Source organism: Natator depressus, chromosome 20 (assembly GCF_965152275.1).
Source record: "Natator depressus isolate rNatDep1 chromosome 20, rNatDep2.hap1, whole genome shotgun sequence".
Taxonomy (NCBI): Eukaryota; Metazoa; Chordata; order Testudines; family Cheloniidae; genus Natator; species Natator depressus.
In genome coordinates this window covers 25,926,005-25,952,625 of record NC_134253.1, presented here as the reverse complement: position 1 = coordinate 25,952,625, position 26,621 = coordinate 25,926,005, and the positions used below count along the sequence as shown (strand labels likewise).

General features: G+C 49.7%; 1 protein-coding gene across 9 annotated transcripts in view; it reads left to right on the top strand.

Moving 5' to 3' along the window:
* DNM2 (dynamin 2) overlaps positions 1-26,621 on the top strand; it is a 61,593-nt gene that overhangs the window by 22,424 nt on the left and 12,548 nt on the right. For 2 of the 9 annotated variants that reach the window (XM_074935312.1, XM_074935309.1), the window contains exons 3-16: positions 2,559-2,708; positions 2,958-3,161; positions 3,873-3,971; positions 4,298-4,458; positions 5,225-5,367; positions 6,084-6,219; positions 7,075-7,142; positions 8,352-8,490; positions 11,635-11,721; positions 12,174-12,244; positions 13,286-13,315; positions 14,453-14,504; positions 15,292-15,303; positions 24,047-24,160. In XM_074935312.1, coding sequence (XP_074791413.1) covers positions 2,559-2,708; positions 2,958-3,161; positions 3,873-3,971; positions 4,298-4,458; positions 5,225-5,367; positions 6,084-6,219; positions 7,075-7,142; positions 8,352-8,490; positions 11,635-11,721; positions 12,174-12,244; positions 13,286-13,315; positions 14,453-14,504; positions 15,292-15,303; positions 24,047-24,160 — 1,466 coding nt within the window. Of the gene's footprint in view, positions 1-2,558; positions 2,709-2,957; positions 3,162-3,872; positions 3,972-4,297; positions 4,459-5,224; positions 5,368-6,083; positions 6,220-7,074; positions 7,143-8,351; positions 8,491-10,900; positions 11,040-11,634; positions 11,722-12,173; positions 12,245-13,285; positions 13,316-14,452; positions 14,505-15,291; positions 15,304-24,046; positions 24,161-26,621 lie in introns of all 9 variants that reach the window. The other 7 variants (XM_074935317.1, XM_074935313.1, XM_074935310.1 and 4 more) reach the window with 6 other exon arrangements.

The following is a 26,621-nucleotide window of genomic DNA, read 5'->3' as shown; positions in this document are numbered from 1 at the left end:
TGAAAGGCAAACAGTCCTTCTGCGAACAAACACGGGCATTGATGTCTAGGTTCATCAGCTAGCACTAGTGCCGGAACCAATGCCCAGTTTGTGCCAGCATCTCACCCCTGGGCCCTTTCCCCTCTGGAAAGGAAAGCATCCCTTCATGTCCACATCAGAGCCACTGCTAATAGCACAGAGGCTGCAAGAAAAATTTTGGCTGGTGTAACCTTAACCTGTAGAGCCGGCTGCCTTCCGTTGCCTCACTCCTTCCGCCTTAGCCAGAGGAGACTGCGAGACCGGTTTAATCCTGGATTAGCAGCAGCCCCAAATAAACACACACAACTGGGTGACCTCTGGGGAGGGGAGGGCCTCTCCTTGGGTTGCTTGCTGGCTTTCACAGTGTGACTATTTGGCCAGCTTGAACCTCTGGCTCTGCTCCACTTGCCACAGAATAGGGCTTCCTTGTTCTACCCCTTTAGTGGGCTAGAGAGGGCCACCTACAAAGCACAGTGGGCGTGTCTACACATGGAACTATCCAGGAACAGCTCTTGCACTTCACATTCATACCGCTTACCTTTAATCCAAATTAACTGGCAAGCGGAGACAAGCCTCGGGTCCTCTGATATGAGGGGCACAAGAGCAACGTAGCTTATGGACACTAGGTTCAGGTTTCAGTTCAAGGTGGCTTTGTTTCTATAATGGCCTTGACTAGAGCAGTGCAACTCTAATGTACAGCAGAATGGAGTCCATGGAGGGCTAGCAGGAGTTTGCATGGCTAATCCGGTCTCCACTGTAAGAGGTGGTGTTGTGTTAATATAATGAAAGAAATCTGTATTGTCCTTCAGTTACCATGACTTACGGCTGGCAGCAACATAGCTTCTTAATGAGCGAAAAGGGTAAGCAGGTCCTGAGCTGTGCCCTGTACCTGTAATCTTAAAGGCAGGTGGACTCTCAGCCTTGGTTTGGGAAGAGAGGTGGTTTATTGGTGTCTAAGCTCTGCAGGGGAACAGTCTATGAAAGTTCCCTTTGAAAGCAAAATGGCAGTTCACCCCCTCTTCAAGTGTACTCAGTGTGCAGCACTAGGACGCCTGGATTCTATTCCCGGCTCTGCCATGGACGTGCTGCGTGACCTTGAGAAAATGGCTTCCCTTCTCTGTGCCTCAGTTTCTCCTCCTACCCCTCGTCGATTTAGATTGTCAGCTCTTTGGGGCAAGGACTGTTTCACTCTGTGCAGCACAAAAGGGCCTTGATCTAAGAGCTTGCTGGCTGGATGGAGGAACAAAACAACTCAGGCCCATGTCCTCCTTGGAAAGCTACTTCTCTGTGCCCTACCCTCTGCTGTGTGGGCTCCTGGACCTCTAAAAGGAGAGACCGCTCAACCTCCATTTCTTCTTCCCCAAGGCACCCGGAGATCCTAATCGGGAACGAGCATTTCAATTGTGCTCTGTGCTGCACAAACCTACAGGGTCCCTGCACCAAAGGCTTAGCTGAATTTGAAGGCAAGGCGCTTGTCGCAGACAGGAAGGCAGATGTGGGTTGGCTCTAGCAGTGAGCTAAGGTCTAGGGGGATGTGCTCCCCCCTCTGGTAGCTGTTGGAAGAGCACTGGAAATGATGATGTGCTAGAGAGAGAATTCTGTCACTTCCTGGTGTTATGAAAAACCTCTGTAAAATCATGACTGGTGTGGAGAAAGTAAATAAGGAAGTGTTATGAGAAGGAGTAAATAACGTAAGAACTAGGGGTCACCAAATGAAATTAATAAGCAGCAGGTTTAAAACAAACAAAAGGAAGTATTTCTTCACACAGTGCACAGTCAGTCTGTGGAACTCTTTGCCAGAGGATGTTGTGAAGGCCAGGACTATAACAGGGTTCAAAAAAGAACTAGATAAATTCATGGAGGATAGGTCCATCAATGGCTATTAGCCAGGGATGGTGGCCCTAGCCTCTACTTACCAGAAGCTGGGAATGAGCGACAGGGATGGATCACTTGATGATTCCCTGTTCTGTTCATTCCCTCTGAAGCACCTGGCACTGGCCACTGTCGGAAGACAGGATACTGGGCTAGACAGACATTTGGTCTGACCCAGTATGGCCATTGTTCTGTTCCACAGTACCGAGAGAGGCAGCTCTCATCACTTTTGTACACTTGCAAGTGTGGTGCTTCTGAGAGGAAGTGTCACCTCTGGGGTTGGGTGGATGTGGTGGGGCTTTGAATCAGTCTCTAGCGAACATTGTTGCCTTCTCCTGATTGGCCCGACTCCTGCATTAGACTGTCCTGTCTTCCTGCCCCCAGCTCTGAATCCCCATAATGCTCACAAAGTGTAGTGTGACTTCATGACTGTTTTCTGCACCAGCATCTCTCCCCTGGCGTGTAGCTCAGGGGGCTCCTGTAAAGCTGATGCTGCATTGCTGAGTTTCAAAGAGCAAGGGCCACATTCAGGCTTGGTGTAAGCAGCAATTTTGCAGGGGCCTGGGTCTGTTTACATTGGGACTGAACTCAGCCCTCTTGCTGGTAAAGGAAGGCTAGTTGCAAACCAGAGTGTTTCATTACAAACCTGGGGGGTATCTCTCTTCCAGAATATGCTGAGTTTTTGCACTGCAAATCCAAAAAGTTCACGGATTTTGACGAGGTTCGGCAGGAGATCGAAGCAGAGACAGACCGGGTCACAGGAACCAATAAAGGAATCTCTCCTGTTCCCATCAACCTGAGGGTATATTCACCACATGGTGAGTGAGACTTCCATTCTTCCAATCAGTAAAGAAACAGCATCGCAGAGGCAGGTTTGAAGGTCCCCAAAGACCAGGATCTGTTTCCACGCAGCAAGCTTTGCAATGACCTACAGAGGACAAACAGAATATCTTAGCTGGTCATCTGTGCACCCCCTGCACGCCCCTTCCTTACCCCATACACTGCAGGGATAAAATGTTCTGCTTCCCTTCACACAGCATGAGCTCTCTGCTTTCCTCTCTCCTCAGTACTGAATCTGACTTTGATCGACCTTCCGGGTATCACCAAGGTGCCGGTGGGAGACCAGCCCCAAGATATTGAGTACCAGATCAAGGACATGATCTTGCAGTTTATCAGCCGAGAAAGCAGCCTGATTCTTGCAGTGACTCCAGCCAACATGGATTTGGCAAACTCCGATGCTCTTAAAATGGCTAAAGAAGTAGATCCTCAAGGTAAAACAAACGCACCCACCTGCTGTATAATCCTTTAACAAAGGGAGGGGAATATTGGGATTCCCATGTGTTCTGCTGAGCAGCTTTCGCTACTGTGAGGAATCCCGGCTGGCTCTGCCAAGTGGAATGTGCTATTAGAACAGGGTATTTTGATGTCCTCTAATCTTTGGAAGGAAATCCTGGCTCTCTTCTCCTGTCCCCATCAGGGGCAGTGGTTGCTGGTCCAGCCGGGTCTCCTGCTGACAAGTTCCCCACCTGTGACACTCTTCTTACCACCCTCCTGTCCTCTGTCTTCCACTAGGTGTGTTCTTTATCTCCCATAGTCCTCCAGGCAGACTCACAAGGTGACCTGTTGGCTTGCTTGGCTGACAGCTTTCACTGAAGGGTGTGACTTGACACGCTGAGGTCTTGCCTAATGAGTTATGTGACTCTTGTCACTCAGGCTGCTGCACTAAACTGTCCAGTCATGGAGTTAATAACTAGCTCATCTCGCCACACAAGCCAGCTGTGAATGTTGAAACTGCAACTTAAGTGCTGCAGGCTGATTTGAGGGTTATGGCTCCTGCTTACGGAAAGTGAGAGCTGCTGTCTCTGCACGTCTAACTACAGACCTGGTCAGCTGCTCTCAATGTATCTGACAAGGTGGGGGATGTGATGTTGATTAGCTGCTTCTCCAATGATCTTTCTTACCCCCCCGCCCCTTTCTCTCAGGGCTACGGACAATTGGTGTGATCACCAAACTAGACCTGATGGATGAGGGCACCGATGCCAGAGACATCCTGGAGAACAAACTGCTTCCTTTAAGAAGAGGTAGAATGCCACCATCCTTATGCAATAAGCGTTCTGCTGAGATCACAACACCTTCCTCTCTTTCACTATTTATAGAAGACAGGGAAGTCCCAGAGCTCTTCTCTGTTGCAGCAGCTGTGCATGGTATCTGCCAGCAGGGGGTGTGCTCTTCAGAAAAACCTAATTACCTTCTTGGAGATATTCTCCTTTGTGCAAGCAGTATAAAGTTCACCTTTGTAACTGTATCAATCTCAGGGTCCCTTGCAGGGAGCACAGGAGTTCAAGGCTGGTGCGCCAGCTGTGTCATGCTCTAGAAAGAGCTAGCATGTGGAATTGTCCCGTTGCAGGCTACATTGGCGTTGTTAACCGGAGCCAGAAGGATATAGAAGGCAAGAAGGACATCAGAGCAGCGCTGGCCGCAGAGCGGAAGTTCTTCCTTTCTCACCCAGCCTACAGGCACATAGCAGATCGAATGGGCACACCTCACTTACAGAAAGTCCTCAACCAGGTAGGCCAGCCTGAGGTTCATGTCAGTGCGTCGGCCCTACTTAGTTGCTTAGGTGGAGGGTCAGTTAACTAACAGCTCTGAGTTGAAGTGGGGAGTGCATTGTCAAGTGATTAGAACAGGGGATGGGAAGTTAGATTGGATCAGTGCCTAACCCACATAAAACATCATGTGTGATCTTGGGCCAGCCTGGGTTCCCCATCTGCAGAATGACTAATGAAAATCCCACTTGTCTGAACACCTGTGCATCTACCAGTGTAAATTCTAAGCAACGCTAAAGATGCTTGTAGCCAACAGAATGGAGGGAAAATCTCTTCTACTTGGCTTAAGTGGTGCAATTGGCCACCAGTGTGCGGTCAGTTTCGTTATTTTCCCCATATAGTCAGCTCCCCTTGTTCGTGTGGGTCTTTTTCACAAAGCAAGAGAAGGCAAAATGCATTACAACTGAAAAATCTGACTTGTAAAGCTGCAGAATGGGGCTGGTTCAAGGCCTGAGACTGTCCTAAAGTCTTTGAAACTGATTAGTGTCTCTTTAAATAAACAGTAGCAGACCTGGACTAAACTTATTTCTGATCTTAATAGAGTGACCCGTTCAGTGAAAGCATTCAAACCTGATCCATAGACAAGCATTTCCTCAAGTCTCCTGTTGTGCAGTGTTGGCTCTGGCCTCTGACTTGCCTGTCCATTCTCAAACATCGCTTGTAGTGATGGGCAGCTCGCGCAGGTAGGGGGACCAGTGGCACTGACCACTTCTCCAATCCTCTTGCAGCAACTGACCAACCACATCCGTGAGACCCTGCCCTCACTGCGCAGCAAGCTGCAGAGTCAGCTGCTCTCCCTGGAGAAGGAAGTGGAGGAATACAAGAACTTCCGCCCTGATGACCCCACACGGAAAACCAAAGCCTTGCTACAGTATGTTGTCCCAACCCCTCTTCGATATGACGGGCGCTGGATTTTGGCCAACCTTGCTAATGAGAGGGGAAGAGAGTCTAGCCTGAAATTGACACTTATGGGTTTTAACATAGGTCCATATTTAACTTGCTCTTTGCTTGAAGCACACGAATCCCAGCTGGCTGCTGATCCCAAGGAAATACACAATGCCCAGCACTGGCATTAGAAATTGGCACTGTGGGGGCAGGATATGCCAACTTTAACGGGTGGTGCCATTCAGAGTTGGCATGGACACGAGACTAAATACCCTGCAATGCTAGGCTGATGGGAACATTGGGAGGGCTCGTTAAATCTGTAGCTATGATGCCTGGCAGACAAGCTCTGTGGGCAAATAACTGGCATTGTCTTGGTTTTGTTGTGCCTACAACAAGGATCCCCTGTATAATCCACTTTGTCAAAAGCCTTGTGTAAAAGCATAGAACAAGCATGTACGTTCTTAGGATCTAAAAGAATGACCGTTGTTTTTGTTTCCCTAATTGTAGCAAAAGGGAGATGAAATTCTCTCCCCGTAGGATTCGTGGAAGTAGAAGAGAATTCTCAAATGGACCTGCCCAGATGAAATCGAGATTATGGCTAGCATTGTGCTGCCTATAGTGTGGCCGTAGCCTGAATGGCTGGTCCGTTACAGCCTTTGCTGTATTTGGCTAATGCCTGTTACTCCTGCTGGTTCTTTGCAGGATGGTCCAGCAGTTTGGGGTGGACTTTGAGAAGCGGATTGAAGGCTCAGGAGATCAAGTGGACACACTAGAACTCTCTGGTGGTGCCAGAATTAATCGCATCTTCCACGAGAGATTCCCCTTCGAGCTGGTGAAGGTGAAGCTAACACTGGTTTTAATACTTCTGTCCAGTGGTGTTGATTTCTCTCTCCACACAAAGCGGAATGTTGCTGGTTGCCAGCCATATGGCTGGGGGGAGTGTCTCCAGTGTCTATGCCATTCTTCAGGCTTTCTGCTTGTTTAGCAGCCAGCAGAAGGGTCTGTTGACCATCCTTCCCTGGTGTTGGGTTGATCTACTGCTCAGCTAAACCACTGAGCTGGTTAGGAACCTCCCTCTCCTCCCACTTATCCATTGCTGCATGGCATAAGAATCTTTGCCAGAGCAGAGCTGTGAGATGCACACAGACTAGCTTGTCTCCTCATCTTGAGAAGACTGAGGGACGGGATGTTGTCGTTGGGATCAGCTGTCCTGGGGTGTGGCAGAGCAGCAGTTGGTGCTGATGTTTCTAAGTAAGCAAAACCTCCTCCCTGACATATAAAGCAGGGCAGCCGAAAGATGTTCTACCTACCTACTCCAGACACCCCATAATAAAGCAGAAACACATCAGGTCTTACGGGAGGGGGGGCAGTCTTCTGTACCCCCACCTCTGTCACACACAGGGTGGTAACCAGATGTGCTGTAATTCACTGCTCATTCACACAGCCTTTCTACTGCTTACCTACATGGCAAGCGCCCTGGGGGAGAGGGGCAGTGTCTCTTTACAGGTCTGAAGTACTTAGTGCCAATGGCACACTATCTCCATCTACAAACAGCTAAATGTATGTTTGCCTCTTGTGGCTGTACGAGAAAGCAGTTTAAAAATGAACCACCTTCAGTTTGAATCCTGAGCTGTGATTGTGCTTCACCCCAGAAGGGCCTTGCTGTAGAATCTAACTGTTGTTTCTTTTTTAGATGGAATTTGATGAAAAGGACTTGAGGCGAGAAATTAGCTATGCAATTAAAAACATCCACGGCATAAGGCAAGTATCGGAGCAAGAGATCTTTCGCGCCAGTAATGCGTCTTGTTTTCCTATGAGCAGTTCAGTCTTGTTTGTACCATTATTCTGTAGTAAACACTTGCACCATGAACCCTATGTAGCTGTCAGTTCTGAACAGCTGCAGCCAGCTTGTGTGCCGTGTGGGAAGCACAAGGTGTTTAGAACCGAAATTCGTTGTTGGAAATGGGTAGAGAGAGTTTGAGGGTTAAGTTACGTTGCCAATGTAATTTTCTTCCGTGTGTCTGGACAGTGCAGTATTTGATCTAATGCTCTGATTCTGGAGTAGGGTTGTGCTGGCTCCACTAATGGAGAAGGCTCCTCTTGTTATCCCTCTTATCCCTGTTAGTCTCGCTGGCAGAGTTTAGTAAAGGAGAGAGATCTGTTTCGTCTTGTCCCTTTAAATCAGAGGATAAAAGAATTCCTCCATTGCCTTGTGCATCTTCCCAGATGGGCAGAAGATAACATGTGGGGAGTGTATATTTTGAGATCTAAACTTCCAACTAAAGGAAAAGGGATCCAGGTTATTGCTGTACCGTTGTGCTTGGGAAATTCTGGCCTAGGGATGCTGTCAAAGAAGATGCATTCCGCATGGACTGAGCTCAGTGATGGAGCTGCACTTGGATGAATCCAGACACTCAGCCCGTACTGTCCCGTGCTGCACTGAGGATGTAGCTCTGAGAACTAGGGAACCCTAGGCCTGACAGGGCTGAGTGTATCATCCCAAAGAGGCCTCCTCTTAGCATGTCTGCCTTCCTGGGCTGCTCCGACTTGTGTTCCCTCTGCCCGAATATAGACTCGGGAATTGCCTACTCTGCTCTTGAAATGCTGCATGGGGTTGAAAAGGCTCCTTGCCCATCCACTTGCAGCGTAGATGTGACCTACAATAAAATAGACTTCGGTGTCTCCAGATTCCATGTGCTAGAGAGCAGCTTTGTGTGCGTCTAAGTCACAAAGCAGCATCATGCTCTCGATTTGAGGCTTAACCCACCCCCACTCCACGGTATAATTGCGGCTGCACACCCCCAAGAGAAGGTCCTGTTAGTATCGAGGCCTGTCTGTCTTGGGGAGGGAGTCGATGTCTGCTGCTCTCTCATCAGGTCACAGACTGTTGCCTTTAAACCTGTTCACCCATTTTGTTTTTTCTCTGCCATGTCTCTGCCCTCCCTCACCCCTGCGTGTGGATGCCTGTAGGACGGGGCTTTTCACACCAGACTTGGCATTCGAGGCCATTGTGAAAAAGCAGGTGGTGAAGCTGAAAGAGCCTTGTCTGAAGTGTGTCGACCTGGTTATTCAGGAGTTAATCAATACAGTTAGACAGTGTACCAGTAAGGTATTGAACCTGCTGGAGGCTCTCCAGCCCCTTCCTACTAGTGGGGTGGCAAAGCCGGTGTGCTGCCAACATGGCAATGTCCTCTCCTGCCTGGAAAACTCCCCAAAGCTGGATGTGGGTAGGCAAAAGAGATCACGCTGACACTTCACTCCTAGCCTGCTCACTAACCTAACGTGAACACTTCATCATGCCCCTGATTGGCATGCCTGGCCCTGGACAGAGGGAAGGAGGGTTGCCTCCTTCACACCTGAGATGCTGGCATTGCCCAGCTCTAAGGAATACCGTCCCCACCCTGGGTCGTGATAAAGATCCAGGCACTGTCCAGCACCATGGGACCTCTATCTCAGTGTGGCTTAGTGGATAGAGCACTGAACTGGGACTCCGGAGACTGGGGTTCTGTTCCCAGCTTTGACCCTGGCCTGCAGGGTGACCCTTGAGTGTGTCACTCCCCTTCTCTGGGCCTCATATCCCGTTTGTAAAATGGGGTTCATGTTACTGACGTGCTTGGTGTAAAGTACTTCAAGATCTACTGATGAGCAGTGCTATGTAAGAGCTAGGGATGATGATTCTCCTAATGCACATAAAGTCTCTGGGCTCTGTCCCCGTGGGAGGATCTATATCCATGTGACCTCCAGCTGCAGTGCTCTGTGGCAGATTGGAACAGATGCTGCCAAGGCTTTTGCCTCAGAGTGCTTTGGAGTCTGCCAGGCAGGTGGGCAGGCTATTTCTGGGCTCTGGTGCCTGTCTTAGCATGTGCCTTCTCCATCTGTGAGTTCAGCTGCTGCTTTGCTACACTCTGGGAAGCTGTGGAGAATGGGAGCAAAAGCCGGAAGCAGCTATTGTGGTAAATGATATTTACACTCATTGTGGTGTATTTATAAATCCTGCAATTAATGAAGTGCTTGATAGTGAGCACCATTTCAAAAGCGTTCTCACTCTCCGGAAGTGTTAATTACCCTGGTACTATGCTGTAGCCCAGGATAAATCAGCCACTTCCATATTTAATAACTAGCTTCTTGGGACAACTCTGCTTTTTAGCTTCATCTGGTAGTAATGGATTGAGGAAATTTCTTTAAATAAATAAAATAAAAATTCACATCTCTAAAACTAGCTGTCCCGAGGCAGGATCCTGGATTAGAGGGATCCCCGGCTCTGATCCAGTCTGTCGAGTTCTGGATGTGCCTGGTAGACAAATGTTTATGTCCGTAGTAAAAGGCCCTTTGCCACTTTGAGGCCATTCCAACAAGTGAAATAGCCCCCAGCCCCTGCTTCCCAAAGTGTCTTGCTTGAGCAGAGAACTTCAGCACTCATCCAGTGGTGCATATTGTAGGAGCTGCGGGGGGTTGTTTCTGGGTCAGGAGTGGTGCTCTGTTTTGCTGTGGTTGTAGTGATCTGTGTCACATGGAGAAGCCAGCACTTGCTGCCAAAGTTCCTTCAGTCCCAGCTAACATGGTGGGGAAAACTCAGACTTCTTCCTTGGAATGAGTCAGCACGGTGGCTTGCAGGAGTAACATGCAGATGAGTTCTCGTAGGCATGTCTGCTTCCATGGGAATCCCGATCAAATCAGAACAGCTTGTTCAAGTGGGGCTTGAGATGCTCTCAGCAGGAACTTCTCTGGCGCTAGTAGTGCTCTTTACCAAGTACCACCCACCTGGTCTAGGCATGCCCTGTGTCACTGGAAACAGGTTCTAGCCCTAATATAAACCAGTAGATTGGGGAATCTGGAAATGGCGGCAGTTGGCTTCCTCACCCGTCCTGCAACTTCCCCGTGATGCGTAGCAGTGGCTATCTCGAACAGCTAAAGAAAGAAACGGGCGCTTCGTGCCGTCAGAAGGCAGCATGCAATGTCACTTTGCCCAGGGTAAAGCAGCAATCTTGAAGCCTAGCAGGGCCCTAGATCAGCTGCTGTCTTGAAGCTTGGGATGGAGGGAAGCAAAGGAACCTTTGCCTTTATTAAAGGTCCAGTTGAGCAAGACGTTCAGGGCTCAGGTTCTGGTGGGATGCCATCTCCTGCTTTTGGCTCCTGGCAATGCCAGGGGGTGGGAAAGATTCACCATCGTCCCACCTGTTGTAGTCACTTTGTGCCAGTGTAAATGATCACGTAACGGGCACAGCAGTGGTGAGCCAGTGAATGACAATCAGATCCTTATGAAGTCCAGGATTTAACCAGATGAATTAAGAACCTGATAGTAAATGAATTAAATGCATTTTTAAAATGAATCTGAGGAAACTGAAGGAATTTCCTGGGGCAAGTGCTGCTGCTTTTTCCTTTGCATGTTACTAACCTTGTTTTTGGTTTAAAAAAAAAAAAATCTCATTTTCTTTTCTTTCTGTCTTTGTTGCTGTTTTTTCCACCCTGCGTGCCTTTTGGTGTCTCATCTTTCCGCTCTTGTGCTCTGCATGAGGCAGGACGGGGCTCTTCACACCTGACATGGCTTTTGAAGCTATAGTGAAAAAACAGATTATAAAGCTCAAAGAGCCCAGTTTGAAGTGTGTTGATCTGGTGGTCTCAGAGCTGGCCACTGTCATTAAAAAGTGTGCTGAAAAGGTAACTGGTCTTAATTCTTCCTCTGTCTAATCTGAACATCTGGAATGTATTGGCTCGCAAGACCCAGCTGATCAAAGTGAGTTTGAGACCATTAAACTAACATTTTGGGGATCCGTGTCCATGGACATCTGAACACCTTCAGCCAAGGACACACTTGCAAAGTCTAGACTCATAATGTTAACTTGGCTTTCTGGCATGGGTCCTGCAGAGGCATATTGCACAGGTGTTACTTCACACCATAGCAACAAAGGCTAAAAATGCTCCTGAATTCAGTTAGCCTTGCTTAGCATTAGCCCGTGCTTCATGCCTGGGGGATCTGCTTATCCGTGGGGGATGGGGAAGAGACAATACATTTGCCAAACACACTTAAGGCCCACCAAAAGCTGATCCTGCTGATCTCTTCAGAAACAGCAGAGAACTGACTTTTCTTTGCTGTCCTCTGAGCCCCACTTCTGTCCTACCGACAAAACTGGGGGTTCGTCCAGTCCTTTCCTGCCCTCTTCAGTTTTGTGAGTGCTTCTATGTGTCAAGCTTTTTGTGGCTACCGTGATGGCTGCTGTGATCTGATCTTACACTCTTACTCCCTGCTTCTCAGCTTGGCTCCTACCCCAAATTACGAGAGGAGACCGAGAGGATTGTTACCACTTACATCAGGGAACGGGAAGGAAAAACAAAGGACCAGGTAAGCTCCTCTTGTGATGTAGGGAGTGTGTCTGTTCTGTGATGCGTCCAGCACTTTGGGGGTTGTGATCCATATGGAGGGCGAAGGAAAACGTGACTTGTTCGGGACAGGAGGATGTCTCATCTCAGTGCTGTTTGGGGAGAACTTGACACTCCAGCCAGAGTCGTGCAGTAAAATAATGTCCAGCTCCACTTTGCGAACCCTCTGAGCCCAGCACACCTTTTGCACAGGGCACCAGCAATCCTACAGTACCCTCTGCTGGTAGCAATGCAAACCGCACCTTTCTGCAACCGCTGTTGATCTCTGCAGCAGTGTGCGGGGCTTTCCAGACCAGTCTTGGTGCTGCGAAGCAGCTTTGATTGACCAGCGCTGACGCCTGATGTGCTGAAAGTGGCACTTTCATTGTAGGCCTGTTACTGTGTTCAGCTGACTCGGGTGTATGTGTCTTCCAGATTCTCCTGTTGATCGACATTGAGCTCTCTTATATCAACACTAACCATGAAGACTTCATTGGATTTGCCAAGTAGGTTCCTCCCTGCTGTAGCTGGGAAGTGTGGGTTGCAGGACTTCTAGGTAACCAAGGCTCTTAATTGCAAGTAATCGATGAGCATTGAAGGGATGTAGCAGCAGCTGCGCAGAGTCCATAGGGCAGGGAGCTGCAGGGTCCTGAAAGCTGCAGACCTGTTCAGTGGGTGTCAGAGACGTCGCCTCCCTCTGTTACGCTGCTGAGCTGCTGTCCGGGCTGGAGTCAAGCGCCTTAGGGCTGGGTGCAGTCGGTGGGGGCAACACTGGCTTCACGTATGCCGTTCCCATTGCTTCTCTAAAGTGAGTCTGGTAAAGTACCTTTGTTCTAGGCCTTTGCCTGAAGGAGGCAGGGGGTGTAGTGCTTAGGGACCAGCCAAGGTCGGGGGCACCATTGTGCTAGGTACTGTACAGAGTAATGGAAGACCCCTGCCCCAGAGAGCTTAAGATGAAATAGACCAGACAGAGGGTAGGGAAAGGGTAGTAGGTCTCTATCAGTCTCACTGACTGATGCTTGTGTTTTGGCCAAGGAAACGGGGATCTTCTAAATGTCCACCAGAGCAGACAAGATCTTTTAACGTCTCAAACAATGTAGAGGGTATGAACTAAACCTTCCATAGCAAAGGAAGAACAGAGCCAGGGACTTGTCTACACATGCAAATTAATCCCTAATACGGTAGAGCATAAATTTTAAAGTGGATTAACTCCCTGTGTGGATGCCTGTATCTGGAATGAGAGTATCCACAGCTGGAGTTCATAAAGAACAACTCCCCTTGTAGGCAAGCCCCAAGGATGGAAGTGCCCTCTTGTTGTTTGAGTGAATGCAATCAGCCCAAGGGCTGTTTTATGGCAGCATGATCAGGGCTCCCCTTCTCACCTTCTGATTCATTTCTGGTTTTCCTCTGGTTTTTCCCCTCTCTTTAAGTCTCTGCTTTTTCATACTTCATTCACGGTTCCTTCCTCTCATAATTTTTCCTGTTTTTCCTTTGAACCACCTCACTCTTTCCTCTGGACTCTTCTGAATCTTCTCTAACACCCCCAGCTGTTACACTGAGCAGCACTTGACAACAGGGTGGGTACCTGTCGGAAACAGTATGTAATTAGGGTGACTTGTGGGAACGGACTTCTGCTTTCCTTTACCTTCAGCAGCGCGGAAGGATGCGGTTACAGTAGCTGGAACAGCCTTGTGAATGCTGATTTTAAATTAGGCAGAGCCAGAGTGCCTCATGGAGTGATGCCGAGCATTTGACAAACAGTCCTGCCTCCCAGCCTGTGAGGGAGCAACTGTGAGTCAGTTACTCCGGTAGCTTTCAGGTGCATGTCCAGAATCTAGTCAATTGCACCCAACTTAACTGCAGGTGTCTCCCCACACAGACACCCTTGGATTTCCTCTGGCCATCTGCTAATCTCCTTCAAACCCCACTTCACCAGCAAACTGCTACCTGCCACTACAGCCTTGGGCTCTTTGATTAGCCTGTGGAGGTTGCTGTGGAGCTCTGGGCAGCACCCCCTGGGCATGCCCCATGCCAGCGTGGGGAGCAAAAGGACTGTAGATACATCTCAAATATCTAATACAGAGCAAAAATGTTCAAACTACCCCCTCCCCCCGCCATGTTACCTACCCCCTTGGATACCATGGTGATGGGCATAGCCCAAATATGGCTGGGTTCACTAACCAAGGCCTTGAATTCTTTATCCTATTGCCCTTTTAGTGGCCAAATACAGCTAACGTGTGACGCTTCCTCCACAACAAGCTGTAGTCTGTCCCTGCCGGCTGCCCAGGAGGAAGCGTTTCACTAGGGTGAATCGGCCAGATGCTCTGACCTGGAGGCTCCCGAGCTGCACTGGTCTGAAAGCCCCACAGTGCCCCGTGAGCGCTGGTTGTTTGTACAGCTGATAAACAGAACACTTCAGAAATCTCCTAGCCTCTCAAGTTCAGAGCTCAGATAGCCTCAGATGCCATCAAAAGAGACTCAGTGTTGTGTTCTATCCTGCAGGCTTTACCCCTCAAGGACTAGGCATTTCCCTATTCCGCTCCTCTCCTCGCTGTCTGACTTAACTAAGTGCTTGCAAGGTACTACTTAGCACAAACTGCTGATGTAGATGGTAGCCAGTGAATGCAAGTCGGGTCTCAACGGCCACAGTAGCTGAGTGTTTATCAGTCACCTTGTGCTGTCAATGTGAAGCTGGTTTGCTTTTTTTATTTCAGTGCCCAGCAGAGGAGCACCCAGCTGAACAAGAAAAGAGCCATCCCAAATCAGGTACTACGCACCAGTTTAATAACTGCATCTCTCTTGGTAGCATAGGCAGAAGTGGCTGAGTATGTTTGGGTCCCACTTGAAGACATGTAAACCTATTCGGTACAATCCTAGAGCTGCATTTTGCAGTCCTAGAAGTCTCTGTGGAGAGCTTAATTCAGACTAGTTGCCGCATTATCCCCCTGTCTGAAGGTGCAGAAGGTTCTATTTTACCCTGTGTATTTGCAGACACAAAATACAGATATATGCTGCAAGGGGTAGAACCTCCAAATGCCTAGCTAGCTGCCCACCTGCATCCGTTCTTAGGGGAATAGATCTTTACACATGGTCTAGGCAAGTGGGAAAACAGCACCAGAGTAAAATATTTGTGCCCCATCTTATCACAAGCCAGATGTCTAGCAGGGGACGGGCGTGGGGAAGGCTAGCATCAGAAAGTACCAGGTAGTGATGTTAAACCTTGATTCTCTCTCTTCACACAGCCTTCCAGTTCTGAGTGGTATTGCTATTTAGTCTGCATGACTTGAGAACAGGATTAGAAATGTCCCCATTGCATGGTGTCAGTATATGGACATTTGCTTCTTGTTTGGAAACACTGTAATGAGACATTAACACTGTATAAATATAATTAATAGCATGTAATTGTTTTCTTTTGCTGTTTTTCTGCTTTTTTTCCTACCATTTTTGTGCTTCCTGCTTCTTCCCCCTCATCACTTTGTTTTCCTCACTGTTCTGTCTCCTCGTCCTTTTTTTTTTCCTTTTTACCTGCAATCCTAATTTTGCGCACCTAAAGGGTGAGATATTGGTAAGTACCCGTATAGTGTGATAGTGAACTATAGATGAAGCCTAGTGATGGAGACACCCCGTTTAAAACAAAAAAACAAAAACACCCCCCCCCCCCCCGCAAATCTAAGAAAGTGGCACCTCTCTTCTTAAAACCGAGTACACTTACTGTCTAGAAAAGCAGGCACCTTCCAAATGGAGCAACGTGGCTTTTGTTAGGATCCTCCTTTGCAGAGGGAAACCTTGTGGGATCGCCTGATCTGACTTAAAAACTACTGGACTCCTCCTGGCATATTGTGGGGAAAGAGACAGGTGTGAAGTGGGAGGCATAGATAGCCCTGGAGGCTGAAATGCCTGTTTGTTACCTAAATCCCCTGCTGCTGTCTCCTACCTGCCCTGGACGGACCCAACAGTCTTGGGCTGAGAGGGCAACTCAGCCCACAGTTCATAACACTGCAGCCCTTAACAGATGTTGATGCCCTGAAGGTGGGGTTGAGCCATAGAAATACCTAGGATAGAGACAGTGAGAGATCCTATTCCCCCTTCGATCTCTTCTCTCCATCTGCCTGCTTCCATGCTCCCAGGGGCATTTGTGGGGGAAAGGGTATGGCTGGAGTACATTGCATTATGGGCACTTTCTGCCCTCTGAGGCTAGGACAAGAAGCAATGGGCTTAAATTGCAGCAAGAGTGGTTTAGGTTCATAGAATATCAGGGTTGGAAAGGACCTCAGGAGGTCATCTAGTCCAACCCACTGCTCAAAGCAGGACCACTCGCCAACTAAATCATCCCAGCCAGGGCTTTGTCACGCCTGACCTTAAAAACCTCAAAGGAAGGAGATTCCACCACCTCCCTCGGTAACACATTTCAGTGCTTCACCACTCTCCTAGTGAAAAAGTTTTTTTCCTAATATCCAACCTAAACCTCCCCCACTGCAACTTGAGACCATTACTCCTCGTTCTGTCATCTGCTACCACTGAGAACAGTCTAGATCCATCCTCTTTGGAACCCCCTTTCAGATAGTTGAAAGCAGCTATCAAATCCCCCCTCATTCTTCTCTTCTGCAGACTAAACAATCCCAGTTCCCTCAGCCTCTCCTCATAAGTCATGTGTTCCAGTCCCCAGTTATTTTTGTTGCCCTCCGCTGGACGCTTTCCAATTTTTCCACATCCTTCTTATAGTGTGGGGCCCAAAACTGGACACAGTACTCCAGATGAGGCCTCACCAATGTCGAATAGAGGGGAACGATCATGTCCCTCGATCTGCTGGCAATCTCCCTACTTATACATCCCAAAATGCCATTGGCCTTCTTGGCAACAAGGGCACACTGTTGACTCATATCCAGCTTCTTGTCCACTGTAACCCCTAGGTCCTTTTCTGCAGAACTGCTGCCTAGCCGCTCGGTCCCTAGTCTGTAGTGGTGCATGGGATTCTCCTGTCCTAAGTGCAGGACTCTGCACTTGTCTTTGTTGAACCTCATCAGATTTCTTTTGGCCCAATCCTCCAATTTGTCTAGGTCCCTCTGTATCCTATCCCTACCCTCCAGCATATCTACCACTCCTCCCAGTTTAGTGTTATCTGCAAACTCGCTGAGGGTGCAGTTCACACCATCCTCCAGATCATTAATGAAGATATTGAACAAAACCAGCCCCAGGACCGACCCTTGGGACACTCCGCTTGATACCGGCTGCCAACTAGACATGGGGCCATTGATCACTACCCGTTGAGCCCGACTATCTAGCCAGCTTTCTATCCACCTTTATAGTCCGTCTATCCACCCCATACTACTTTAACTTGCTGGCAAGAATACTGTGGGAGACTGTATCAAAAGCTTTGCTAAAGTCAAGGAATAACACGTCCACTGCTTTCTCCTCATCCACAGAGCCAGTTATCTCGTCATAGAAGGAATATTAGATTACTCATGATTTGCCCTTGGTGAGTCCATGCTGACTGTTCCTGATCACTTTCCTCTCCTCTAAGTGCTTCAGGTTGGACATTAGGAAAAACTTCCTAACTGTCAGGGTAGTTAAGCACTGGAATAAATTGCCCAGGGAGGTTGTGGAATCTCCGTTATTGAAGACTTTTAAGAGCAGGTTAGACAAAAACCTGTCAGGGCTGGTCTAGATAATCCTTAGCCCTGCCTTGAGTGCAGGAGACTGGACTAGATGCCTCTCAAGGTCCCTTCCAGTCCTACAATTCTCATGGGAAGCAGAGCGTGAGTTGGAGTAAGTGTGGCTAAACCCAGTGAGCAAGATTGACTGACTGGTGGGTGGGGGGCAGGTCTCTTCCTGGCTGGCTGGCTGCCAGCCCTGCTGCCTGCATTCCAACCCCTCGAGTGGCTGCACGAGCGTAAATGGCTGGTGGCACCCAGCACTGCCTGAAATCAAGGTTAGCTGCACCAGTGCAAACTGCCCCCTCTGACAGGGGTCTGCCCCCAGGCAGCTACCCTGGGGAAGATCCCCTCAGATGATCCTTCCTTTTGTGTAAGGAAGAACTGAGTAATTTGCCTGCCTGTACAAACAGCTGCCAAATAGGGCTTTTCCTTTAAGTGTACTTGCTTCTAAGGGAGGGTGAGGTCTCTCTGAATGAAAACCAATTTGCCTTCTCAGACGAACAGTGCCCTCTGGAGGGGGTGGGTCGCAAACTGGCTGGTGTGTACCTGGGGCTCAAATCTCAGACTGCCCAAGAAAATGGAAATGCGTGCTGCTTCTGGCTGGAGGAGTCTTTAACCTTGGTCAGGGTGCCCCCGCTGGCACTTAACAGCTGCCGAAAATGTCCTTTCCCCAATGTTCACCTGGAGATATACACAGACACACTGGAGGCAGTTTAGGAATGGCTCGTGAGAAGATCCCTTCTGTCTGATGCAGTCAGACTTCACGAGGCTGTGGTGGGGCGGAGGTAAAAGGAGCTTTAACACCACCACCTTAATAGGGAGAGAACGGCCCCCTTTTCCACGTGGACTGGAAACGTGCCTGACGCTGGGTTCAGAGGTGGACCTGGTCTGAACTGGGATTGGAGAGAAGTAGTGCCAACCACCCTGCTTCTCTCCAAAGTGCTTTATGAGGATTGGCTGTCACATGGTGGAGCAACTGAGGCGCAGAGGGGAAGGGCCCCGCTTGAGTTTGTCACACCTGGGAGTAGAAAGCTGGGTTCCCTGCCTCGCTGCCACTGTGCTCAGACCCACTAGATGTTGGTGTGGGTTGAATAACTGAGGCTTCTGGCCACTTAGTCTATGGCAGGAGTTCTCAAACGTCATTGCAGCGCGGCTCCCTTTCGACAATAAAAATTACTACATGACCCCAGGAGCGGGGACTGAAGCCTGAGCTAGCTGGAGCTCCGGGGGGGGGGCGGGGCAGCCAAAGCGCAAGGGCTTCAGCCTGGGCAGGGGCCTGTAATCTGAGTCCTGATGCCCAGGACTAAAGCCTTTGGGCTTTGTCCCCGAACCCCAGCAAATCTAAACGAGCCCTGGCAACCCCATTAACGTGAGGTCACGACCCACTTTGGGGTCCTGACCCACAGTGTGAGAACCGCTGGCCTCTGGGGATTTTAAGTGTTTATCTCCCTGCCAAGTGGGTGGTTTTGAGCCAGTCGTGGGTCCCCTTCCAGTTTGTAGTGGCTCAGTGTACAACAGAGAATTTGGCTTTGACCCTAGAAGATGACACGTACCCTTACGGAATTCCAGCAACCCTTGGCACTGCTCTGGGTATCCTCAAACCTAAAAAGCTAGCAAGGAACTGCATGCAGCTGCCACTAAAAATGGCGAATAAACCAAGGGGACCCTGAACCATCTGCAGGTCCAGGCTCTCAGGAGACAAGCATCGTAGGAGCATCGGGGTATGTTATGAGCCTGGCGAAAGCCTCGGCAGCTGAGGCATAAAGAAGGCTTTGCTTGCCATCAGACATCCTCCTGGGTTAGTGGCGTTTTGCAAGGCACCAGTCCCAGGCAAGAAGGCAGGTTCTGATGCAGGGGTTGTTGATGAGACAAACCAACCCCTCCCACAGTTGAGTCAGTGCCCATTCGTGCTCTCCCTGGGGAAGTTTGCCCACATAAAGATGGCATAAATGGTATGGCCCCATTAGTCATTGGAGCTACAGTCACTTACACCAGCTGAGGTTCCGGCCCAAGTGCCCGTCTAGTGATCTCCGCGTGATCTCCGCACTTTTGGAAACTTACAAGCCTCTACCTCCGCCGTCGGTAGCCATCTTGTAAGTTTCCCAGAGTTCTGCAGCTTCCATTTCCTTGTGGCGTCACATGGACTTTTCCGAAGCACTAAGTGAACCCTCCCGAGGGCCTGTCTGTTGCCTCCCATGTCTCCAATTCGGTCCCCTTAAGGCTGGTCCTCCATCGCTGGCTGTAAGAATGCAGATTGTAATGCGGTGATGGGAAGGTGGAGATCTGACTATCCGGGACGTAAGCTGCCAATCATGCTGGGCCGCTTCTGATTTGGAGTGGTGCAAAGCTGGAGGCAAGAGAGTTGAATTTACATGCTCCAATCCATCGCTGCAGAGGGATCCCACCTGCGGTGCCAGCCCCAGAAACGTGCTTCACGCACTCCCTGTTGGGGTCTCGCTCATCAATGAAGGGGAAGTATTCACTCTTCAAAGGAATCTCCTTCTGGGTGTTCTGCTGTGCCACTTCTGTCACTGGAATGCTGTACAAACGAGCTAATCCGCTCCACCTTCCTGGGAGCTGGCTTGGTAACAATGCCTCACTTTGCCCATTTGTCAGGGGCAAGAGAGGTACCCTGGGCCTCCCAGCTAGTCCGTGCCAGAGCTGAGATTAGAACCGGGCATTTCTGGATCCCAGGAATAAGTCCTTCCTTTCTGCTAAAACTTCTCTTAGCTCCATGCTACATAATTGATCCCTTAACATCCAGGCCTCTGTTGCCACAGCTCTCCCGCCCTGCCCTGTAACTGCTGTTCCAGAAACAGCTGTCTCTTATCCTTCCCCGGTGCTGCTGATCATTGTCTTCCCAGGAGTCCAGGTTTAAGCCTCTGGATCTGCTACTAATCCACCAACCCAAGTCCTGTTTCTGTGCGCTGTGCCTACAAGCCAACTCTGTTCTAATTCTCTCTACCTCTCAGACGCCCTGCTTCTGCTCTTCTGCCTCTGGTCCTTTAAAAACCAAATTCAAATTCAGATTTGTTTAAATGGGAATCAGAATCTCAAATTTAAAAGAAAACCTAAAAGGGAATGAATCTAAGGGGTGAAATCTTTAACCTGGTTTCCTTTTTGCCGTCTCAATTTCAGGGCTTCTTCCTTCCCTCCACCAGAAAATCTGTATGAGTTAAGTTTTAGCTCTAGCAGCCTGTGCCCGCTGACGCACTGAGCTTTGTGTGTGTGTGTGTGTGTGTAACATGTTTGCCTTTGTTGTGGCTTTTATGTCGGTAGCCACCTGAGCAGCTTTGACAATGAGAACAGCCTTAGTATGATTCCCTTGACACTGGTTCCCAAGCAGCATCTGGAACAATCATGGCATGAAAGGCTTCTCTTGCTTCGCGCACTAATCCTGGCACTAGAAGCTAATATGAATTAAAGTCCTGCCCTAGTCAGATTCTGAGCCGCAAGTTCCTGGGACTCATATCACTGCTGCTGACAGGTGGCTCCTATATAAGCAATAGCAAAGAAATTCCGAGATCTAGCGTGTTCACTTCTTCTCCACATACCCACGTGGGTCACTTACCCCCCTCCAATCCATCCATTGGACTGATTTGAGTCAACCCTCTAGACATGTGCTGAAAGCTTTTTCCCTAGTTTCTGTGCATTACTAACCGGGATGGTGATACTAATGTGCGTGGAGCTCTTGGGTAGAGTGACCGTAACCCTCGATGTTCCTGTGATCAACCCTGCTTGGGCAGCCGAAGCCTCTTGGCCCCTCTAAATGTAGTCTATGTGGATGACTTTAGTCCAGGCCTACGCCCGACTGCAGTGCAGTGTGTTCTGCTGGAAGCAGAGTCTAGGCACTAAGTGATCATCCTACTGTGAGCTCTCTAAAAGAGGGTGGGGTTGCAACGTAGAATGTGTTTCAAAAGAAGCTATTGAAGCCCAGTTCTTAGGATATTGTAACTATTGAATGTTGGGCCAGAGAAGAGTTCTCCAGACTGTAATCTCTTCTGGGTTTACCAAGCCTGTGGTGTTACTGCAGGATCTGATGCTTGTTAAATGGCTCTGTTTATAACAGGCTTCTCATACTCCCTCTTATTGGTTTTGCTGTTCATCATAAGTAGCTTCCCGGACAATCCTCCACCCTGGGGAGTTCAGCAGGCCAGAAGTAGAAGATTTACTGGCATCTGGTAACCTTAACGTTCAGAGAGCTGATAAAGGCCGTTTGGCCTGATCTAATGGAAACTAAAACCCAGGCTTGAGCAGTTGGGTCCCCTTGGCATCTGGAAATGGGTTATGCAGGCAAAAAGGACTAGCAGAAGACTAGCATCAGGTATCTGTGTGCTGTAGTCTTTGGGCTGGGCCAGTTGTGTCTCATTGGCTTTCACAGTAGTCCTTTATGTGAAGGCCCTGAGGTAGAGTTACAAGCATGTAGGGTTATGCTGCGGACAAGACAGGGAAAGACTTTCCAGAGGCAGAGGAAGGGGTCTGTTGTATTCAGACAGATCAGGAATAACCTGCAGTACTCTTCCCCTCAGTGGCTATTGCACAACAACAGTGAAAGGGCCCAAAAGGCACGGAGCAACTCCTTCCTGATTTGAAACACCGAAAATTCTCACTTCCCCAAGTATTTTGGGGCAGGCTCTGCCGTACCATTGTAGTCTCCAGTGCTACTGTCTGTCACTGAAGTTACACTGATCTAACAGTACACAGCCTAGCCCTGTTTGGCTGAGCTGCTTGTTAGCCCCAAGGGTGTGTTTTTTTTTTTTTGGTACAAAACAAAATGGGATTGTCTGTCTGGAGAGTGGCACCAATGATGACTCAGGTTTCAGACCCTTTTTCAGTGGCCCATCGGGGGCTGCCAAGACTTGCCTTTGTGGTGATCAGTTATGAAAAACTTCAACAAAGGCAAGGGATAGCAAAGACAAACACTGGAATATCCAGACTGGAGACTTCTTTATACCATCGGCTGTTCTAGGGAACCCACTGCTGGGAGTTGCTCTCCGAAGTCCATTGCCTCTAGGACAAAAACCCATGATCTAGGACCAGATCCTTCCCTGGCTTCAGCGGAGTGAGCGGTGTTCAGAGCAGGGATTCAATGTGGCTCAGTACATCTCTGAGCACTGGGATTATAGCAGTCGAGACTCAGGTTGTTCTTTTAGGTGGTCTCCAGCTACTTTTTCCTCAGTGGAAAGAAAAAGGGGAGAGAACAGTGCCTTAGTTGTTATCAAGAGCCTTTGCAGTGGAGGTGATGGTACATGCTATAGATCAGCCAGTACTAGAGATCACACGCAGCTGTAATTCGGCTTTCTCCTAATGCTGTGGGGGGGACGACAGGATGTTGGCCAGAAGTAGTCCCCTTCTGGTCCAAATTATGATCAAGATAAGCGCATGAACAGAGTTATCTGGCAGGGTGACCTCTGCTAGCAGATGACCTAGAAGGTACCTTCCAGCCGTACGTAAGAGGGGTCTGAGTCACGCTGGCCTCTGTTTGCTCATTGTGTTATGGGAAACGCTTCTGCCTGCCCTGGAAAAGCTGGCTGCTGCGCAAGCCTCCAGACCATGCAGTGCTTCCTCCTCGTCTCGTAACGTGCTGCTTGCGAAGCTGGGCTTGGGCAGTACTGCTTCACTGTTGCTGGCCCCGGCTCCCGTTCTGCTGTTGCCGTCCTGTGCGTGTCACTCAGCACTGGCTTGGGGAGCCCCAGCCTTTCCGAAGGCCATGCAGGAGCGATGGTTTCACAGGCTTTCCAGTGGGAAGTCCAGGGCAGCCTCGAAGGAAGCCGGATGTGCTTCCTGCTGTGAGTGAGTGCAGCTTGGGGAGCGGCAGAATGGAGGGATGGGGAGATGCTCACCCCCCTGTTCGAACTAGCCATAGTGTTGTCCTGGTCATTCTCAAAGGGGGCGCAAGGTCATGTGGACTCACTTCCTGCTCTGAAGGGGATGAGGGGAACAAATACCCTAGTTCCTGAACTGGCTATTCAGGGGGTCCATTGAGCCTGGCTTATTTCCAGAAAGCTCTTTGGTCCCCTGGGTGAGTAGCACCCCGGGTAAGCTATAAACTGCAGGCTCAGATCTCCCCTCCCCTCGATAATACTGCTGTGGCGATAACAAGTTGGATTTGAGTGCATCTGCTCTGCATTTCTGTGACCCAGGCCGTTGGTGACGGCTGGCAGAATCACCAGGGGATAACTCTGCAGTGTGGTCTTGCTGTACAGACGCTGTGGCCAGTGCCTCTCTGGTCTGGATTCCCCAAAGGGGCCCCTCCCCCTGCCTAGAGAGTTGTAATCTAGGTGTGAAGGCTGCTGAGATGGTCAAATCTGCAGGCCTGTCCTATTACTCTTAATAAAACCTGCTTTGGACTCCTGACTGGAAAAAAATGTACCAGGCTCCCTTTGAGAAATGGGGCTGCTTCCCTGCCTACCACTGGTAGGTTTTCATGGGGCAGACCCTACCCACAAGCTCTCCTGCCAAGACACAGAAGGAAAGTAGGGCCCAGGTTAACGATGAGCAGCAAATTAGGAGTCCCAAAGAGCCCCAGGCCCCTCTCTGCTCTAGGCAGCTTAAAGTTGAGCGGGTGGCCAGAAAATAAGGATTCCAAGCTAGCCTGTAACCTATTCTCTCTCCCCTGCCCCACCGTTTTCCCACTCCTCTTGTTTCCTTCAGGTAATCCGCAGGGGCTGGCTGACGATTAACAACATCAGCATAATGAAAGGAGGCTCCAAGGAGTACTGGTTCGTGCTGACTGCAGAGTCTTTGTCCTGGTACAAAGATGAGGAGGTGCGTATTGGCTTGGTTGGTGATCGTAAAAGGTGGTGCTTATGGTCCGCATCTGGCCTGGGGCATTCTGACCTGCCACTCTGCTGGTAGTGAATGGCCCCGTGCCACTTCACCACCAGGAGCAGCTCATTCAACTGCTGCTGGTGGAACCGGTTGGATTGACGTGCAGCTTGTACTGTCACTACAGAAACCCAGGGGGAGGGCAGGCTTTGGGCCGATCAGCCCCTGGATTCAAACCCTTGAACTGTAGCTGCATTATAGGAATGTCTAGAAGAATGTGACTGAGCAGCCACTTCCTGGCACTTACCCTGGATTTGTCACTATGGCAGGTTGTGAGTGTGGGTCCGACATGCTTCGTAACAGCATGTCCTGGGGCTGGCTGCTAAAGTAAAACCTCTCTGTGTTCATTGTGAGCTTCTGGGGCTGTTACCAGTGACTGCTTTCCTGCCATCAGAACCCATTTAGAACCCTGTTGTTGCCCTCTGAGCGAGGTGGTGGGCATGGTCATGGGACACAGGCTGTGGTGGGGGCATGTGGGATTGGCAGAGCAGGGAGTTACCAAATTCAACTGCCCGTGAAACCGAGGGGAACATGGGTTAGTCTCAAAAGACGCTTTGGCTCATACCCTTCTCATGAATTCAGTGTGGTAAAGTTTGGCTGACTCCCCTCAGGAATAGCCGGGGTGTGGGGAGCGTGGACTTGAGCTGGGCCCGAAGTCTTGGTTTGCTGGTTTTGAATCCATGGAAGGTTCTGCTGACGACCCCACTGGACTGTCCGTGATGCCCAGCCATCTCCCTGTGTGCTAAAGCACACACAGGAATAAGACCCAGACTCCTTGTCACTGTATGGGCAGCCATTCTGAATCGGCAGGGTCCCAGCCAGCACATTCCATGTCTCCAGACACTCCCAGGGAGCTGTCAGTTGTGTAAACAGCAGATAAGAAGTGAGCTAGTGGGACTCTTACAAAAGGCAGCTGCCTTGGTTTAGTGAAGACCAGGTCTAGTGTGGGCAGCGTATCACACACAGCCATGACTGCAAGTGCCAAACAGATCATCGTAACCATGTCTCTACCCCATTGTCTCGGTGGTTTTTGTCTGATGTAACCAGCATTGCAAGAAGCTTCCAAAATCATTAGCCCCTTGGCTAGTAGAGAGAGCAGGGCCCCCCTCACCTCAACTGAACCAATGTACACTGAAATACACAAGATTTCAGACCCAAAGGGGTACTGAGCCCCTAGTGAACTCTCCGCGGTACAAATCCAGTGTGTGCACATGTGCCCTAAACAAGGGAAATTTAAATAATCCAAGATGCAGAATTCTCCTGGTAAGTGCAGCTAGGGACATTGCAGAGTAGTTCAGAGAGATTTAGGAGGCTTTTTAATAACCAGTGTCTGTAGAATAGTCATTTGGGTTTAAACATTGCAGGGCTGTGCCGGTGCAAGAGAGCCAGAAAGGTACGGGAGGTCGAGTGAATTTCACCAAGTAAAAATCAGTGGGGCAATCCGCTTCATTGTCGGGTTCTAGCCTTAACCTAAGGGAATCCGCTAGCTGGTGAGCGTGGGTCCAACACGCTTCAGAACAGTGTGTCCTGGGGCTGGCTGCTAAAGTAAAACCTCTCGGCATTCATTGCGACCTTATGGGGCTGTTACAACTAACTGTTTTCCAGCCATAACTTCAGAACCCTGTTATTAACCTCGCAGTCTCGTGGGAGTTGGGAGCGCTCAGAGTAGTATTCTATGCTGGGGAAGTATCTGAAAATTCACCCTTGGCAGTATCCTCTCCACAGTCCCTCACGAGGTTCTTATTGGGTTAGTAACCATGTGCTGAGGTGGTATCGAGTGCCTCCCGCATGCAGTTATTGGAGTGGACGGGGAGTGCCTTCAGGTTTAGACAAACGTGATCTGGGCTTGGCAGTAGCTGGCCACTGCCTAGCCGGGTGCCCTCAACAAAGGTGGCCCCTCGCGTGCCAGATCTCCTGAACTCGAGGCTGTTGGTTGTCTCTCCTGGTCCCTGGAGGAAGGGATAGTGGCGCTCGGAAGCGGAGGTGGCCATGTGTGGTGTGGGCACGCAGCTGGGATGTTCAGAGTGCAGTAGCAAATCCCTCTGATCTGACAGGCATCACTGCTGTGTGGGCGCAAAATTGCCATGTTGTCATCCTGCAGGTCCCTCGGCCAACTGGACGCGAGGAATTGTTACTGAATAACACCTGGCTCTTACTTAGTGCTTTTCAGAGGTCAGGATCACTGGCCCCATTGTACAGACGGGCAAACTGAGGCACAGGGAGGGAAGTGACTTGCCTACAGTCACCCAGCAGGCCAGTGGCAGTGCTGGGAGTAGAACCCAGATGTCCTGAGTCCCCAGCCATTGCTCTGGCCACTAGGCCATGCGGCTTTCCTAACACTCACTGGATTAGTCCCCTGCTTTCTGCCTGGAAATTAAAATGTATTACACCAGTGTGGCAG